Raw genomic sequence first — 17,182 nt, forward strand, 5'->3', positions numbered from 1 at the left:
GCGGTGACGCCTTTCAAGGTTCCTAGTTCCTGTTGAAACACTTCTTTGGCGTTGGCCAAGATGTCTTTTAATCGTTCAGGTATGACGTCATCATAATTTTTTTTCTTACTGGTCACCGTCAGTGCCTGAATGGAGTGCCAGTCTAAACGTATCTTCCTGATCCATTCACGTCCCAACAGCGGTGGACCACCATCTTGCAGAACGTATAAATACAACTTCTGTATTTCCTTGCCATTGTATACAACAGGCACCCTTATTTTCCCTCTGGGGTATACTTTCTGCCCCGTATATGTCTTCAAGATAATGGATGTGTCTTTCAAAGGTATATGCGGAAATAGCCGCTCGTAATCCCGTCGACTTATGACGGTCAGAGCTGATCCTGTATCTAGCTCCATTTTAACTGGGGACCCCGCTATCGTGAGGGTAACCCAAATGGTCTGGTAATCTTCTTTGGCAATTACATTATGTAATTTGAGACAGCTTAGTCTCTTGTTTCCGGAGTCGCTATCGCTCTTCTGGTCTTCGGAGCTACTGTCCGTCATCATTGTACCTTTGTACTTTTCCTTATTGATTTTTTTTCTGTCAGTGGATTTTTTGTTTCCAGATCGGCATACACATGCAATGTGTCCCATCTTTCCGCATTGCCTGCATGCTTTGTCCTTGAACCAGCAGTCCCTCTGGTCATGGGTGGATCTGCCGCAGCGATAACATCTCTCGAAACCCCGTGTCATTTCATGGGTGCCGAAGTCCTGTGGCTTTTGCTGTATCTCTGCAGCTCCTCTTGCTGCTGCTTCGTATGATACAGCCACACTGAAAGCCTTGTCCAGTGTCAAATCTTTCTCAGAAAGTAGCCTTTTCTGTGTTCCTTCACTTAGGAGACCGCAGACGAATTTGTCTCGTAGAGAATCTGCTAGTCCTGCCCCGAATTGGCAGTGCTTTGACAGCTTTCTTAATTCGGTGAGGTAATCAGCGTTACTTTCATTCTTGTGCTGATTCCTCCTGAAGAATTTGAATCGTTCCGCTATCAGCAGCAGTGTTGGGTTTAAGTGCTCCTGTAGGGTATCAACAATCTCCTTAAAATTCTTGTCCATCGGTTTGGCTGGAGTGATTAAGTTTCGTAACAGCCCGTATGTCCTTGCGCCCATCAGATTTAGAAGTACCGATGCCTTTTTATCATCCTCTACTTCATTCGCTGTGCAATATACCTCCACTCTTTCCACGTGGTCCAATCCTCTATATCACTATCGAAAGCAGTAATATTGCCAGTCTTAGGCATCCTGAAAATCAAAAATGGCGCCTCCCGCGCTTTCCTTTCTTCCCTGCCGAGAAAAAATGGCGCCTCCCGCGCTATCCCGCCGCTGCCGACAACGCTGTTCTCCGCGGTTTTTATTTACACAGATATTTTTAATAGTTGGAGACTCGTTCCCGCCGGACTCTCTGGGACTTTTCCCTCCCTCTGCTTGGTCCGGACGCCGACCTGCTTTGCAGCGCCGGCCGTCTCCCGAGTGCTCCACCCTCCGTCTCTGTTTGCCTCCGCCTTCCGACTCGCTGCTCGGCCCCGCTGCAGAGCCACTCGATCGAGCCCCAGCCCGCCGCCCAGGAAGGATTAGTGCAGTACCTGCCACCAGCCCGGCTAGCTGGTGAAACCACAGTATTTTTTTTTTTTCTTCGACCTTCGTCTGAGGAATCGATCTCCTTGAGGTGCTGCCGAATTGCAGGTAAGTCCGTTTCCAATTCGTCGCCACTGTTGTATCCATGTGTTAATGGAGACACGGAATGCAGGAGTTGGTTTAACAGGTGTTTACTGAACAAAGTCTGGAGGTGAACTAAAAGATACAAGGCACTATACAGGCTTATATACCCGAGTGGTCACTACCGGTATTACAGTACACAGGGGCTCTTAAAGGTACATACACTACAAAAACCAATTTGCAGTTTTTTTTTTACATGAAACAGAATGTAATTCAGCAAGCAATTAGGAAGGCAAATGGCATATTGGCCTTTATTGCAAGGGGATTGGAGTACAAGAGTAAGGAAGTCTTGCTACAATTGTACAGGGCCTTGGTGATACCACACCTGGAGTACTGTGCATAGTTTTGGTCTCCTTATCTGAGGAAGGATATACTTGCCTTAGAAGCGGTGCAACGAAGATTCACTAACTTGATTCCTGGGATGAGAGGGTTGTACTATGAGGAAAAATTGAGCAGATTAGGCCTATACTCTCTGGAGATTAGAAGAATGAGAGGTGATCTCATTGAAACATAAGATTTTGAAGGGGATTGACAGGGTAGATGCAGAGAGGTTGTTTCCCCTGGCTGGAGAGTCTAGAACTAGGGGGCATAGTCTCAGGATAAGGGGTTGACATTTAAGAGTGAGATGAGGAGGAATTTCTTCACTCGGAGGGTTGTGAATCTTTGGAATTCTCTACCCCAAAGGACTGTGGATGCTGAGTCGTTGATTATATTCAACACTGAGATAGATAGATTTTTGGACTATAGGGGAATCAAGGGATATGGGGATTGGGCAGGAAAGTGGAGTTGAAGTTGAAGATCAGCGATGATCTTATTGAATGATGGAGTAGGCTCGAGGGGCTGTATGGCCTATTCCTGCTCCTAATTTTTATGCTCTTATGTATAAAGGTAGTGCAATGGATGTTGTATACATGGGTTTTTAAGTGTTTGATTAGGTGTCACATAAGAGACTTGTTGTAAAGAATTAAGACACATTGCATTAAAGCTACATGGACAGAGAGATGACTACAAGGCAGAAAGTGAACAGTTCGGAAATCTGAGAATGTTTTGCTTTTGGTGAATCAGGAACAAAGGTTGAAGCCTTTTTTTCCTCCACATAGAGGGTATTAGAACATAGAATGCTTTACCACAAGTGGCTTATGAGGCAGAGACTATAACCTAATTGAAAAGGGAATTAGAAAGGTATTTGAGAAAGAATATAAAAGATTACAGAGAAAAGTTGGTGAAATGGCTTTAGATAGCTCCAGTTGGCAATGGATACAAAGGGCTGAATGATCTTCTGTGCTATAATTTCTATGATTATAATTCTGCTGTGGTTAAATTAAAGCCTGGAGCGGTACTTTCCGTGACAAATTTGAAGTATGCTTGCCTTTGTATAACACAGATGTGGTATCAGCAGTTGCAGACCTCAAAGAGGAACCCAATTTGAAAGATAATTTTTTCTACTGGAATTGTGTCCATGTTAGGGTGAATGATCCTTGAGGACGGAGAACATATCCGATTTTTTTGTTGTTGTATGTTTTTGTTAGATAATTTTTGTGCACATCACAATGAGTGATGTTAATGCCAGAGATGAGCTTCCAACCCCAAATCCGCTCCATCACCAAGACCACCTACTTCCACCTCCATAACATTGCCTGTCTCCGCCCCTGCCTGAGCTTATCTGCTGTTGAAACCCTCATCCATGTCTTTGTTACTTCTAGACTTGACTATTCTCTCTTGGCTGACCGCCTATCTTTCACCCTCCATAAGTTTGAGCTCATTCAAAACTCGGTAGTCCATATCCTAACTCGCACCAAATCCCGTTCAACCAGCACCCCTGTGCTCACTGACCTACATTGGCTCCAGGTCAAATTTTAAAATCCTTGTTTTGAAACCCCTCCATGGCCTCAACCCCCTCCCCATCTTTGGAGCCTCCTCCAGCCCTACAACCACTGCCCCCCACCCCAACCTTGGGACATTTAACCACGTTAAATGCAAGTTGTTGTTGGAGAACAGAACACTTTTCCAATCTTTGTAACCAGCATCAAAGTTACTGCATTCAAACCATTTAAAGACATAATTGTAGAAAGGATCTTAAAAAATGTTACCATTGAAAACCAAATAAAGATGAAGCATTATCAAAAATGTAGCTGAGAAAAAATGGCAGTTCTTATCTACAATCATGCTAAGCTTAAAAAGGTAATCATCAGATTCAATATTATGTCTTCTTCCTCAGCCACAGTTGACCATAGATTACCTCCTCAACTACCTCTTATATGTAAATAAATTAGAATTGGGGAGACTATTCTGGAGTTATTTTAATCCACCATTTTAGCATAAATGCATGAAAAGGACTTCTTTCCCTGATTGACATCCTTCCCACAAAGGGAGGGGGGTGCAGTCAACATCAGCATCTGGTGTGTTTAGACATCAAGTACCATCACAAGAATCCACCTATCTTTGGGGAACTCTAATGTCAAGGTCAAGTTGGTGACAAAAGCAGTTATTTTAGCGGTGTCATCAAAATGACAGGGAACCAGCTTAATGAACATCAAGGCTATAGTTCATCAATTTTTCCAGATTTACCAGTGATAAATACATGATCAATATGTTGGCCAAACCTCTACTCAAAACAAAATGAATAAATCATTACTACATAATGTGTGTATTACAGAAGTTGGGAAGGGAAAAACCAGACCATGCTGACGAATATTTCTTCATGTCATTGTGGCTTTAACCATCTCCAATTAATATCTAACGTGACTTATTATTACTGTAAATAGTGAATATTGTAATGTCATGGAACACATCCTGAGTTTTCTTCATTTTATCAAACCACCATGACACTGTAAAACCAATATTAGTAGACAAACATTTTCGCCTGAAGTTTATGTAAAGTGAAAACCAAACAGCAGTATAAAGAAACAGTTGCAAATCTATTTAAACTTTATTGTGAAATACAAGATGGAACAGGCTTAAGAATGGAAATTATATGAAGATCAATAAAACAGCAAGAGTAATTTTAAAATAAAATTAAAAACACACTCACTGAAATCCATCATTTGGAAAGTAATCATTAATGGGATTAACATCAAATTAGATTGAACTAAAGATACCAAAAAATTGTAGTCTTGGGTGACTTATGAAACCTTAAAGAGAGGATTGTATTAAAATTAAAAGGAGAACAAGTTATCCATTAGGCTTGAATTTAACATTAAAGTACAAGTCTGACCCTGGAATATACAAGGCTGCTGGCATCTCAGTAACTTTACAAGAGTGATGTGCTTTTATAAAATGACTTCTCATTTATGCACTACATTAATTGTAGTCCTCTCCCATCACATCCACACACTCCAGTGCCAACCATTAGCGACTGTCACATGACAACTTCATTCCTGAAAATTCCAGCCTTTGTTGGCCTTCGAAGTCTCGATTTTCTTGGCATATTTTCTACCTCTGACTCGACTTTTACCGATGCCGTACTCGTTGCTGAATTCACAGATTCGGAACCAGAAAGACTTGAAGGTGCCATTGCTGACTTTTTAGTCAGTTTGCTTTGTGTTGTTAGTCTTCTCTTTTTACATTTATCCATGTGGCAAAAGTCTTGGGGAGAATTGCCTACAGAAAACATGTACCCAGCTACATCTCCATTAGTGAGGTCAAGGCTGTCTGGTTTACCTTTGACTGACCTTTTACAATGGGAATTCCGTTTTAAAAGCTTTTTTTTCTCAGATGTTTTTCTTAAAGACTCAAGAAAGTTCATTCCCATTGTAACCTCATGGAGGGATGTTGGAGTCTCTCCAGAAATTACCTTCTTGGCACTATCTGTTCCATTCTGAGAGGAGCCTCTGCTTCGCTTAGTTTGTATTGTAGTGTTTACTTCATTTTGTTTAGGATCCCGCAGTGCTGACTCATTGCCGCCCACTGTGCTTTTCAAACCTGTCTTCAGCTGTTCAATAGATTGAGGTTGTTGTTGGCAGTTCTGTTGAGCTGGCTGTCTCTCGTTAATATATTTTTCCAGTTTTATGACAGGAAGTAATAACTTGCTTTGAACTGAGTTCATACAATCTTCTGTTCGACCAGTATTTATATCCTGAATCTCATGGCTAAAACCTGCAGCAGATTGGGCTACATCCTGCTCATCTTCTGTTACAGCATGCAATACTTTTGGCAAGCAATTGCTAGTTTCAGATTTGTTAAAGTTTCCCATTTTTGTGTAAGAAGTCTTTTTTACACTGAAAGAAATGAAAGATCCAATATGAATTAAGGTGTTCATTGTCCTGGATGGCTTACAGATGGAGAATTCATTCATTCAAGTATTACATATTTGTAAAAAGTTCCCCCATAAATATCCAAATGTCAATCTTAATTATTTCTGCTGTACATAGCACAGATGTTTCCAGCTGTGAAAACTAATACTGATTTCACATAAATTTTATATTAAGTACAAAAGCAAAAGCAGGAAACACATTTGGTAGGGTTAACAAGAAAAAGCTTGTTTTTGAAATGAACCAAAAAGAATCCTTCCATTAACATACTGCTTGTTTAAACTGACAACACAATTAAAAAAAGGCTTCAAATCTTTATTCAGTGGACATAATTGGAAATTCCAATATTTCAAAATAATTAATAAGCAGCAGCAGAATGCTATGCTCCTGTAAAGAAGTGCTTAAGGCTGATTCTGGTAAAGCTACAAGACCCTGATAACTTAGCTGCTCAGGTTCTCAAAATGCTACTGTGGGACAATCTATTTCAGATGAGCCTATCAACCATTGACGAGGCTTCACACACTGCTTCGCCTGCTTGAGGTGCTGTAGCCTGGAAATCAATCAATAGCCATACAACAATAACAAGCATTGAAATTATGCCTTTAACGTAGAAAATGTCCCAAGGAGTAAAAAGAGGAACAGAACACTGAGCCGGGAGAGAAATTAGGGGAGATAATTAAAGGCTTGGGAAAAAATGTGGGTTTTGAGAAGGTTACTGATGCGCCATCAATTACTCAAAAGACTGAAGTTGAGCGAGTAACAATCAGGCTTTTATTAACTAAAGAATGAAGGTCTTGTCTCGAGTGGTCGACCCGTCCAGAATACTAAGGGACTGGGAGGTAGTCACTTATATACCTGGAATAGTGGGAGGAGTCAGCCGAGGCATGTCCAGACCTGTACCTAGTGGAATACACATACAGACACAGACAGGTATGACAGTGGTTTACCACATTCACCCCTTGTTTAAAAATGAGTCCGGCGGGGTGAAGTGTATTTAAAAGTTCGTGTATTGGAGTCTCTCCGGAGGTCTTGTCTGCCGCTGTGATCGACGTGGCGACGGCAGGGGTGGTGGAGCTTCCGGCGTCGCGTCCCGTGTAGGCTGGGGCCCTGGAGTGTAGTCCTCGTGGGTGACGGTCCAAGGCGAGCCGGCTGCTGGGGTTGGATATCGGGTCGTGGGGGGGGGTGGTAATGGGTAGTGGGTTACAGCGGTCCCCGAGGGTGCGAGGTCTCGTATGGAGACTGTGTCCTCCCGCCCGTCCGGGTACGCAATGTAAGCGTACTGGGGGTTGGCGTGGAGGAGGTCGACCCTCTCGACCAGGGGGTCCGTTTTATTGGCCCTCACGTGTCTTCTCAGTAGTACCGGCCCTGGGGACGTCAGCCATGGCGGTAACGATGTCCCCGATGTGGACTTCCTTGGGAAGACAAACATTTTCTCGTGAGGGGTGGCATTGGTGGCAGTGCAGAGAAGTGACCGAATCGAGTGGAGCGCATCGGGGAGCACCTCCTGCCAGCGGGAGGTCGGAAGGCCCCTAGACTTTAAGGCTAGTAGGGCAGCCTTCCAAACAGTTGCATTCTCTCTTTCCACCTGTCCGTTCCCCCGGGGGTTGTAACTGGTGGTCCTGCTTGTGGCTATACCCCTAGCGAGCAGGTACTGGCGGAGTTCGTCGCTCATAAACGATGAGCCCCGGTCGCTATGGATATAGCTGGGGAAACCGAACAGGGTGAAGAGGCTGTTCAGACATTTAATGACCGTGGCACTGGTCATGTCCGGGCAGGGGATAGCGAACGGGAACCGGGAGTACTCGTCAATGATGTTGAGGAAGTACACATTGCGGTCGGAGGAGGGGAGAGGCCCTTTAAAATCGACGCTCAGGCGTTCGAAAGGGCGAGTGGCTTTTATCAGGTGGGCTCTGTCTGGTCTATAAAAGTGCGGTTTGCACTCAGCGCAGACTTGGCAGTTCTTGGTCATGGTCCTGACCTCCTCAATGGAGTAAGGCAGGTTGCGGGCCTTGATGAAGTGGAAGAACCTGGTGACCCCCGGGTGGCAGAGGTCATTGTGGAGGGCCCTCAGCCTATCGATCTGCGCGCTGGCGCAGGTGCCACGCGATAGGGCATCTGGGGGTTCATTGAGCTTCCCAGGCCGGTACAAGATCTCGTAATTGTAGGTGGAAAGTTCGATTCTCCACCTCAAGATCTTGTCATTTTTGATTTTGCCCCTCTGCTTGTTGTTGAACATAAAAGCAACTGAACGCTGGTCAGTGAGCAGGGTAAATCGTTTTCCGGCCAGGTAGTGCCTCCAATGACGCACAGCCTCCACGATAGCCTGGGCCTCCTTCTCGACCGCGGAGTGTCTGGTCTCCGGGCCCTGGAGGGTTCGTGAGAAGAATGCCACAGGTCTCCCCGCCTGATTAAGGGTGGCGGCCAGAGCGAAGTCGGACGCATCGCTTTCCACCTGGAAGGGGATGGATTCGTCCACTGCGTGCATGGTGGCTTTGGCAATGTCTTCCTTGATACGGTGGAAGGCTAAGCGGGCCTCTGCCGTCACGGGAAAAGAGGTGGACTTGATCAGCGGACGGGCTTTGTCTGCATAGTAGGGGACCCACTGAGCGTAGTAGGAAAAAAACCCTAGGCACCTCTTCAGAGCTTTTAGGCAGTGGGGCAGTGGGAGTTCCATAAGGGGACGCATCCGGTCCGGGTCGGGACCGATGACCCCGTGTTCTACAACACAGCCAAGGATGGCGAGGCGGTCTGTGCGGAATATGCACTTCTCCTTGTTATATGTCAGGTTCAGGAGTTGGGCGGTGCGGAGGAATTTCTCGAGGTTTGCGTCATGGTCCTGCAAGTCATGGCCGCAGATGGTCACATTATCTAGGTAAGGGAAAGTGGCCTGCAGCTCGTTTTGATCGACCATCCGGTCCATCTCCCTTTGGAAGACGGAGACCCCGTTGGTAACGCCGAAGGGAACCCTAAGGAAGTGATAGAGGCGGCCGTTTGCCTCAAAAGCAGTATACTGGCGGTCTTCAGGGCTGATGGGGAGCTGGTGGTACGCTGATTTCAGGTCAATGGTCGAAAAGACGCGGTACTGCGCGATCTGGTTGACCATGTCAGCTATGCGGGGGAGTGGGTAGGCGTCCAGCAGGGTGTAGCGGTTTATTGTTTGGCTGTAGTCGATGACCAGGCGTTGTTTCTCGCCGGTCTTAACGACCACAACCTGGGCTCGCCAGGGGCTGGAGCTGCCCTCAATAATCCCCTCCTTCAGGAGCCGTTCCACTTCGGTTTTGATGAAAACCCTGTCCCCGGCACTGTATCGCCTGCTCTTTGTGGCGATGGGCTTACAGTCGGGGGTGAGGTTAGCAAACAGTGGGGGGGGTGGGACTCTGAGTGTGGAGAGGTTGCATCTAGTGCGCGGCGGGCAATTTGGAGGCTGCTGGCTGCGGACTGTGAGTGGGGGGAGGGGGCCACCGTACGCCATCGTAACGCTTTTGAGGTGGCACTGGAAATCCAACCCCAGTAGAACGGCAGCGCAGAGGTCGGGCAGGACCAGGAGTTTAAAATTATTGAACACAGTCCCGTCTACTACTAGTGTCACCACGCAGTAGCCGCCAATGTCCGCTGACTGGGACTCGGAGGCCATAGAAATCCGCTGGTGCGCAGGCAGGACTGGGAGAGAGCAACGCCGCACCGTGTCGGGGTGGATGAAGCTCTCTGTGCTCCCGGAGTCAAAAAGGCAGTTTATTGCATGGCCGTTTACCTTAACGTCCATTTTGGACCGAGCTAGCTGGTGCGGTCTCGTTTGGTCCAGCGTCACAGAGGCCAGCGTAGGGGTCGGTGTGTCGCTGCGAGTATCAGATGGGGGGGGGTTGGCGGTCTGCTGCGTCCCGGCTGGTGTCCAAGATGGCGGCGCCCATGATTCCCATGTGGCTGGAGTCGTCCAAGATGGCTGCTGCTGCGGTGGTTCGCACATGGCTGGGGAGGCCCAAGATGGCGGCTCGCACAGCCCACACGCGGCGCTGCTGGCGTTCGGGGTGGCTTTGGCCTTGCAGACGCTGGCGTAGTGTCCCTTTTTCCCGCAGCCCGAGCAGGTTGCATTCTTCGCCGGGCAGCGCGCTCTGGGGTGTTTGGCCTGGCCACAGAAGTAGCATTTCTGGCCTTGGGATACTGCTGTCTGGCTTTGGGACACTGCTGCGGTAGTTGGGCCGTTGTTGGGCTGTGGCTGGGGTGGCACGGTGCTATGGGGCTGTCCTACCGTGTCCCAGGTTGTCGTTTCCCGCGGCGTCCACGGTGCAGAGGAGTAGGCATCCATGCCCCGGAAGGCTGCGTCCAGCGTTAGTGCGATGTCGGAGGCTTTGTCGAGGGTGAGGTCACTCTGCTCCAGCAGTCGCTGTCGGGTGTAGTTGGACCTGTGGCCCGCTACGAAGGCATCCCGGATCAGTTCCTCCGTGTACTTAGTGGGCGTTACCGCCTTACACCCACAGGCCCGGCCAAGCACGGACAGTGCTTGGAGGTATTCCTCAGTCGATTCCCCAGGTTGTTGCTTGCGACTCCCCAGAAGGTGCCTAGCGTATACTTCGTTCACAGGGCGCGTGTACTGGGTCTTGAGGAGCTGGAGGGCGGCTGTGTACGAGGTCGCGTCCCGGATGACTGAGTACACTCGGTGGTTCACCTTGGAGATCAGGACAGACAGTTTGTCCGCATCCGTTTCGACCGCAGTGGAGGCAGTCAGGAATGTCTCGAAGCACGTGAGCCAGTGAGCAAACTTGGTGGAAGCGTCCGCTTCCCGACTGTCCAGGTCCAGGCATGCTGGTGTGAGGATCTTCTCCATTATAAAAAATTTAGTTAATAAAATTGATGCGCCATCAATTACTCAAAAGACTGAAGTTGAGCGAGTAACAATCAGGCTTTTATTAACTAAAGAATGAAGGTCTTGTCTCGAGTGGTCGACCCGTCCAGAATACTAAGGGACTGGGAGGTAGTCACTTATATACCTGGAATAGTGGGAGGAGTCAGCCGAGGCATGTCCAGACCTGTACCTAGTGGAATACACATACAGACACAGACAGGTATGACAGTGGTTTACCACAGTTACTAAAGGAGGAAAGGCAACGAGGTCTTGTGAGGGAATTCCAGATATCAGGGCTTAGGCAACTGAAAGCTCTGCCACCACAGTAGCAGGGGGAGGGTGGGAATATTAGATGGCCAGATTCAAAAGACCAAAGGGTACAAAAGGGAGAGCAAGTCTGAAGGAGCTTGCAGTGGTAAGGCGGATGGAGGGCATGGAGAGAATTGAGGACAAGGAAGATCAATTTTAAATTTAATGTGTTGGGGACAGGGAGGTAGTGTGTAGATTGGCAAAGATGGGAGTATTGGACAAGCATGTGGAGTAATTGAGTCTGGAGCTGGCAATATAATGGATAAGAGTTTCAATGATAGAAGGGTTAAGATAGAGGCAGAGATGAACAATGTTGCATAGGTGGAAATAAACGGTGGTGGTGGTGATGGAGAGAATGTGGGGTTTGAAGCTCAGGCTCAAGCAGAATGCCAAGGTAGTGCACGATCTTGCTGAACCAGAGAGTGGCCAGTGTTACGGCAGTGGAGTTTGTGACTAGCACTGCAAACCACGGCTTCAGTCTTTTTGTTGTTTCAGTTGAGGGAAGTTGTGGCTCATCCAAGGCTAGATTTTGAACGGGAAGTCTGATAGGACGGATATGGTCACAAGATTGAGTGAAATGGTTGGAAGTAGAGCTGGATATCATCAGCATACTTATGGAAGCTATCTCCACACTTATGGATTCTGTCACCACAGGACAGCATATAGATGAGGAAAAGGAGGGGCCAAAGACAGATCCTTCAGGGACTCCTGAGGTGACAATGCAAGGAAGGGAAGGGAAGAAATTGCAAGATATGTTGACTGCATCCAGATAGATAGGAATGGACCCAACAAGGACAGTCTCCTGGAGCTGGACAATAATGGAGAAGAACAGTGATCTATAGTGCCAAGCACTAAAAAGATTGATGAAGATAAAGAGGGAAAGCGCACTACAGTCAATGTCACAGAGGACGTCATTCATGGCTTTGACCACAGCAGTCTCAGTGCTGTGACACTGGAAGAAGTTGGTTTGGAGTGTGTATTATTTTTTGAGTAAGGGGATCATGACTGGTTTTGAAGGGGAGAGGGACGTCAAGAATTTAATACTGGGTTTCAGTAGCAGAAGCATAGTTTAAGCTATAGAACACCACTGACTTATTTTAGGCTGTAGGAAACCAGAGATTTGCTCAATGATATAGCAGCAGTTTCTCCAAGTCTTCTGTGCTTCCAACAACCACCAGTTCAATTTAATGCAATATTGATTCTGGTTACTTCTGCCTCTAACTACACTGTTATTATGCCACTTAATATGAAAAACAAGAAACGGGATGCTTGGATTTTGGTCTATAGATAATAATTAGCTGAGGTGATAAGTGGATACTTTGCACATTTGATAATCACATTATAGAATTTATGTCTATTGTCAAGTTTATGATCATTGCGGATGCAGACTGTTACAAGTTTAGGATTTTGCCGTAGATATTCTTTTGGGTGCTGGACACTCCTATAAGTGGTCTAAGAGTCTTATGTTTAGGGGTTTGCCCGTACTGCCCAATATCTAAATTTGCAATAGCATATCCCGGGGAATGAAACAATAGGACCTCCATATAATCAGAACGGAATATAACGTCTTTTGCATGCGTCTTCATATGCGCTTCCCCTGACCTTTTCGAAGGTGAATTGAGAAACATGGCGAGCTGTGGCCAGATACAAATTGTTAAGCTGTTTTATTTCACAGAATAGAATGCACAGAATAACAGATGTAACAAAATCTCACTTGCTCCAAATAACTCTGTGTCCTCCTTGCGAATAAGAAAAATAATACAGCACGGTGGCATAGTGGTTAGCACTGTTGCTTCACAGCGCCAGGGACCTGGGTTCGAATCCGGCCTCGGGCGACTGTCTGTGTGGAGTTTGCACATTCTCCCCGTGTTTGCGTGGGTTTTCTCCGGGTGCTCCGGTTTCCTCCCACACTCCAAAGATGTGTGGGTTAGGTTGATTGGCTATGATAAATTGACCCTTAGTGTTAGGGGGATTAAATACGTGGGGTTACAGGGATAGGGTGGGATATGTGTTGGTGTAGGGGTTACGGGGATCGGGTGGGATATGTGTTGGTGCAGGCTCGATGGGCCGAAATGGCCTCTATCTGCACTGTGGGGTTTCTGTGATTAAGATCCTATCTAAGTTGATGGGCTAAATACATTTGCTTGTAGTCAGTCAGCATTAAATCAGATGAAGGCGTATGCAAAGCCTGGTTGGCTCTTTTCTTTAGGTAACCTGTCTGGAACTTACAGGTCTCTCTCTTAGCAGACTTCATCAACTGAGCTCTCAACATGCGAGACTTTGTTCTCTTCTTTTCCTGTCCTACAGGAAGTTGAGGCCTGGTTCCTGACCCCTCCCCTTATCTAGGAGTTGGCCTGAAGGTTTGCTAATCAAGCTTGCTTACCTCATCCCTCCCTTTGAAATTAGATCTGTGCAAAGCTCAACAAGATGGAACATTCTAACCCATTATGGTGTGAAAAGTTGATGGGAAGTACCTCAGATAATGATTCCCTAATAGTCCACAATCATAAGAAACAGATTTAAGGCCTGGCTAATTAATATATAAATCCCATCTCTGTCCCAGCAGGTTCGTGTTGGAGGCGGATTTCTAACGTTGGTGAATACTTTAAATCAACACTTTAACATTAATCCTATCCAAGTCCTTTCCAAGAAGAAAAATATAATCAAAAATTCCAAAACATGACACAGGTTAATCACTGGTCTAAGTTCAATCTAGATAAGACAAGGGTGTCTTAGAATTTATAGCTTTCTCACTTGCAACTGGGATTAGAGCCAAAAATAACCTTTCAAAGATAGCAGCCTATTTCTATAGCAGTCATTGGTTCAAATGGAGGATACATACATTTGGGTAGTACTGGGTTTAGAGCTTCATCTGGAATAATCTGGGAAGTTACAAGCCAGAAGGATAACTATGCTTCTTCTTTGTGGTTTCTAGATTACTTTATGGGTCAGGGATAATGGCAAGAGGACTTGAAAGGAATTTCTGCACTTGGAGAAGAATACTCCAACTACTAACACCCCAAAGTGCTTCACACAGGCATAATAATCAAAGTCAACCTTACCATTGACTGCCAGCAGCACAACAGACAGAATACACTTCCAACTTACTACCTCTGTTACGCGGGTGTATTCACTTATTGTTTATCATATTGCAACACGCACAGTAGGGTATCTTCTATTACCATGGCGGCTCTTGGCGAGTAACAGAAGGACTGCACTCCACTACTCAGTTTACTTGTGTCTAATATTGGATTTACCAAAAACTCCGCCTCCCTCTCCTCCTTCAAGACCCTCCTTAAAACCCACCCATCAATTTTTTGGTCACCCCTCCCAATACCTCCTTCTTTAGATTGGCATCCATTTTTTGATTATGCCTGTGTGAAGCGCTTTGGGACATTTCTCTGTTAAAGGCGTTATAAAAGTACAAGTTGTTATTGTTTAAGTATCGTCTCTCAAGGAATCAAGTAGTTGATGAGATTGATGAAAACCCTCGGTATTAGCTGCGTAAAAAGTTAAGGCTGAGTACAGCTATGGAAAGAATGAGGTGGTAGATATAAAAGTTTACACTGTAAACTGTGGGGTGGGGAGAGGAAGGAAAGCAAGACTCCAATAAACTTTTTACCAAAAAATAAAGATGAGGCCTAAGTGCCCAACTTGTGTGTCAAAGAAGATGAGAACCAGTAAAGCAATATTTCTGAATTAAAGATATTTAACGATTTTGTTTTTTAATTTCACTCAATCCTGCTATATAGAAGAGAGCGGCATACGTTGGCTTATTTACACGGACTCAGATAGCAGTTTAATGCTGCACTTCAACAGTTGCGTAAATTCAACGTTTCTTTTTAGTACAGTCTGTAACCTAGCCAGATTTTCAGACTTGTCATTTTTATAGTCAGGGAGCAATGTTTCAGTCTAATCATGTGGTCATACATACATGTGTTTCAAAGCTTCTTTCTTCTGCTGAATTGAAATAGAGACATTGCAAAGCTCTTTCATTTCTGAATCGCCAGTAAAGTATTCTGAAGCTCCATGCTCAGCAACCTATTAAAGAAATGCAGTATTTCATTAAAAAAATAGGTATACTGTGTACTTGCATACAAATTTATTGTGCACCATTATTTTTTACACTAACCAAGACGAGGGATATTAGCACTAGCTGGGAAATGAACCACTTACCACTTGGGTCACCCACTGTCAGCATTTAGCACTACTATACTAGGTCAGGTATAGCCAAGGCAAGTGAAGTCACATTTTGAGACTTTCATTTTAATGTCTGCTGCTATCAACAGACATGATTGTTAAATGGTGTCTTTTTAAGACAATAGAAATTTAAACTTAATTGTTCCTGAAACACACTTCTGTGCCGTCAGAAAGCTAACGTAATGACTTTAATGGGATTTATTTATTCCATCAACACATTTGTTACATTGTGCCTTTTAAGGTAGTTAAAAACCTAAACTTGAATGCTGGGATCAGCTAGAGTATCAGCTGCAGTACACCGGCTGTACTATACTGAATCAGCTTTATTTGGCTGCATGCCACACCACAGCTCCAGCTGATACAGTACAATAATCCAGCTGATCCCAATGTTCACGTTCCTATTATCTTAAAAGAAACAATTTAACAAGCAAGTTTATTATTAGGAGCATATTTTTTTAAAATTCTATTGAAGTATTTATGATGGCGCACTAGTGCATTTCAACAGTAACAGTTGTTTTTAACTTTCAACACAATTTTCTCAAATTTTACCCACAATTGTTTGATGTTTGGGTAAATGTACTGTGATAAATAACTAGACCTTGGTATAGCATAGTTAGGTACATCCACTCTCCCTCATTCCCAATCACAGAAGAGAATCCCAATGCACCAGTATGACAATCACCATTTCTAACACCATCCTGCTTAAGCTCTCTGAATGAGTTTGTTTATTTGGTGCCAATTCATTTCAAATTAAAAGCAACTTTGTGCTGCCGACCTATGCCTACTCAGAAGTAGACTGAGACTGCTCACATACCATTCATGTAGGATCCTTACAGCAAAACGGAGGAGACTTTGATCCAATCAGTATATCCGGAATGGCCTTGACCAGTGTGATAGAATATCTCACAGGGCCAAAAAGGAACAACTTAGCAACACATAAAAACAATGCACATCTCACCAGAATGATGTCAGGTACCAATATGCCCCCAGAGAAGGGTGTACCCATATTTCATTGTTCTTGATACTTCAGCTTCTACCTTAACCCCATGTGTATGTCCCAATCTTTACTTCACTCTCTAACATTTTTAAAAAGTGCAGATAATCAGTGCTTTTCATTTTCTGGTTTGCTGTCTGTGAGAATTCTTCAATGTGATTGGCTGCTTAGACAACTTGATGACATCACAGCTGCATTGCACTAAGAATCCCCTATTGACAGCGCTACAATCAATTACACATCGACAAACCGAACGCTTTCGCCAGATCTCTGTGGGCAGCTTTCTTCGAGGTCAGCGGCGACCACAAATTATGGGCCATAAACACATCGTATTATATTATTTGCTATACTATTCATCCCTTTCTATGCAAGATACCATAAATAGTCAAAGTATAGCAACTGCACTAAACACAAAATATGCTTACTAAAACTTCCGCCACTCTAATGAACATGGTAATTCTAATTCCCAAGTTTGCTTTTCCAGAGTTTATTGTCTTCAACTTTCAAAACACATTTATTTAGCAAATGAGAATGATGTTTCCTATACATTTCCAATGCTAAATATTACAAATTAAAGAAATGTACAGCATGTTTCTTCATTCATAGTAATCTTGGAGTAAACTATAAATGTGAAATCTTGTGACAGCTTATTTTGGTGCAAGAATGCTTTTGCAGTCTTGAAAGGGTTAACAAACACAAGTTCTTAAAACAAGTGATCACAGTTTGGGTCGTAAGTGAGTGTTTCTCCCTCCCCATTCCCCAGAGTAGTTTTAAAACAAAACAAAACATGAAACGAACACACAAAATAGATGCAGATTAAAAGACTCAACTATGAGTC

The 17,182-nt window shown here is 44.8% G+C and overlaps 1 protein-coding gene across 1 annotated transcript in view; it reads right to left on the reverse strand.

The window, feature by feature from the left end:
• Positions 1-4,661: 4,661 nt before the first annotated feature.
• Positions 4,662-17,182, reverse strand: part of slx4ip (SLX4 interacting protein) — a 645,261-nt gene continuing 632,740 nt past the window's right edge. The window contains exons 7-8 of the mRNA XM_085981675.1: positions 15,085-15,191; positions 4,662-5,968 (exon numbers count right to left, since the gene is read on the reverse strand). Of these exons, the coding sequence (XP_085837801.1) occupies positions 5,110-5,968; positions 15,085-15,191 (966 nt within the window). The 3' untranslated portion in view covers positions 4,662-5,109. The remainder of the gene's footprint in view (positions 5,969-15,084; positions 15,192-17,182) is intronic.

Source organism: Somniosus microcephalus, chromosome 3 (assembly GCF_052327205.1).
Source record: "Somniosus microcephalus isolate GS21.2 chromosome 3, FLI_Smic_1.0, whole genome shotgun sequence".
Taxonomy (NCBI): domain Eukaryota; kingdom Metazoa; phylum Chordata; class Chondrichthyes; order Squaliformes; family Somniosidae; genus Somniosus; species Somniosus microcephalus.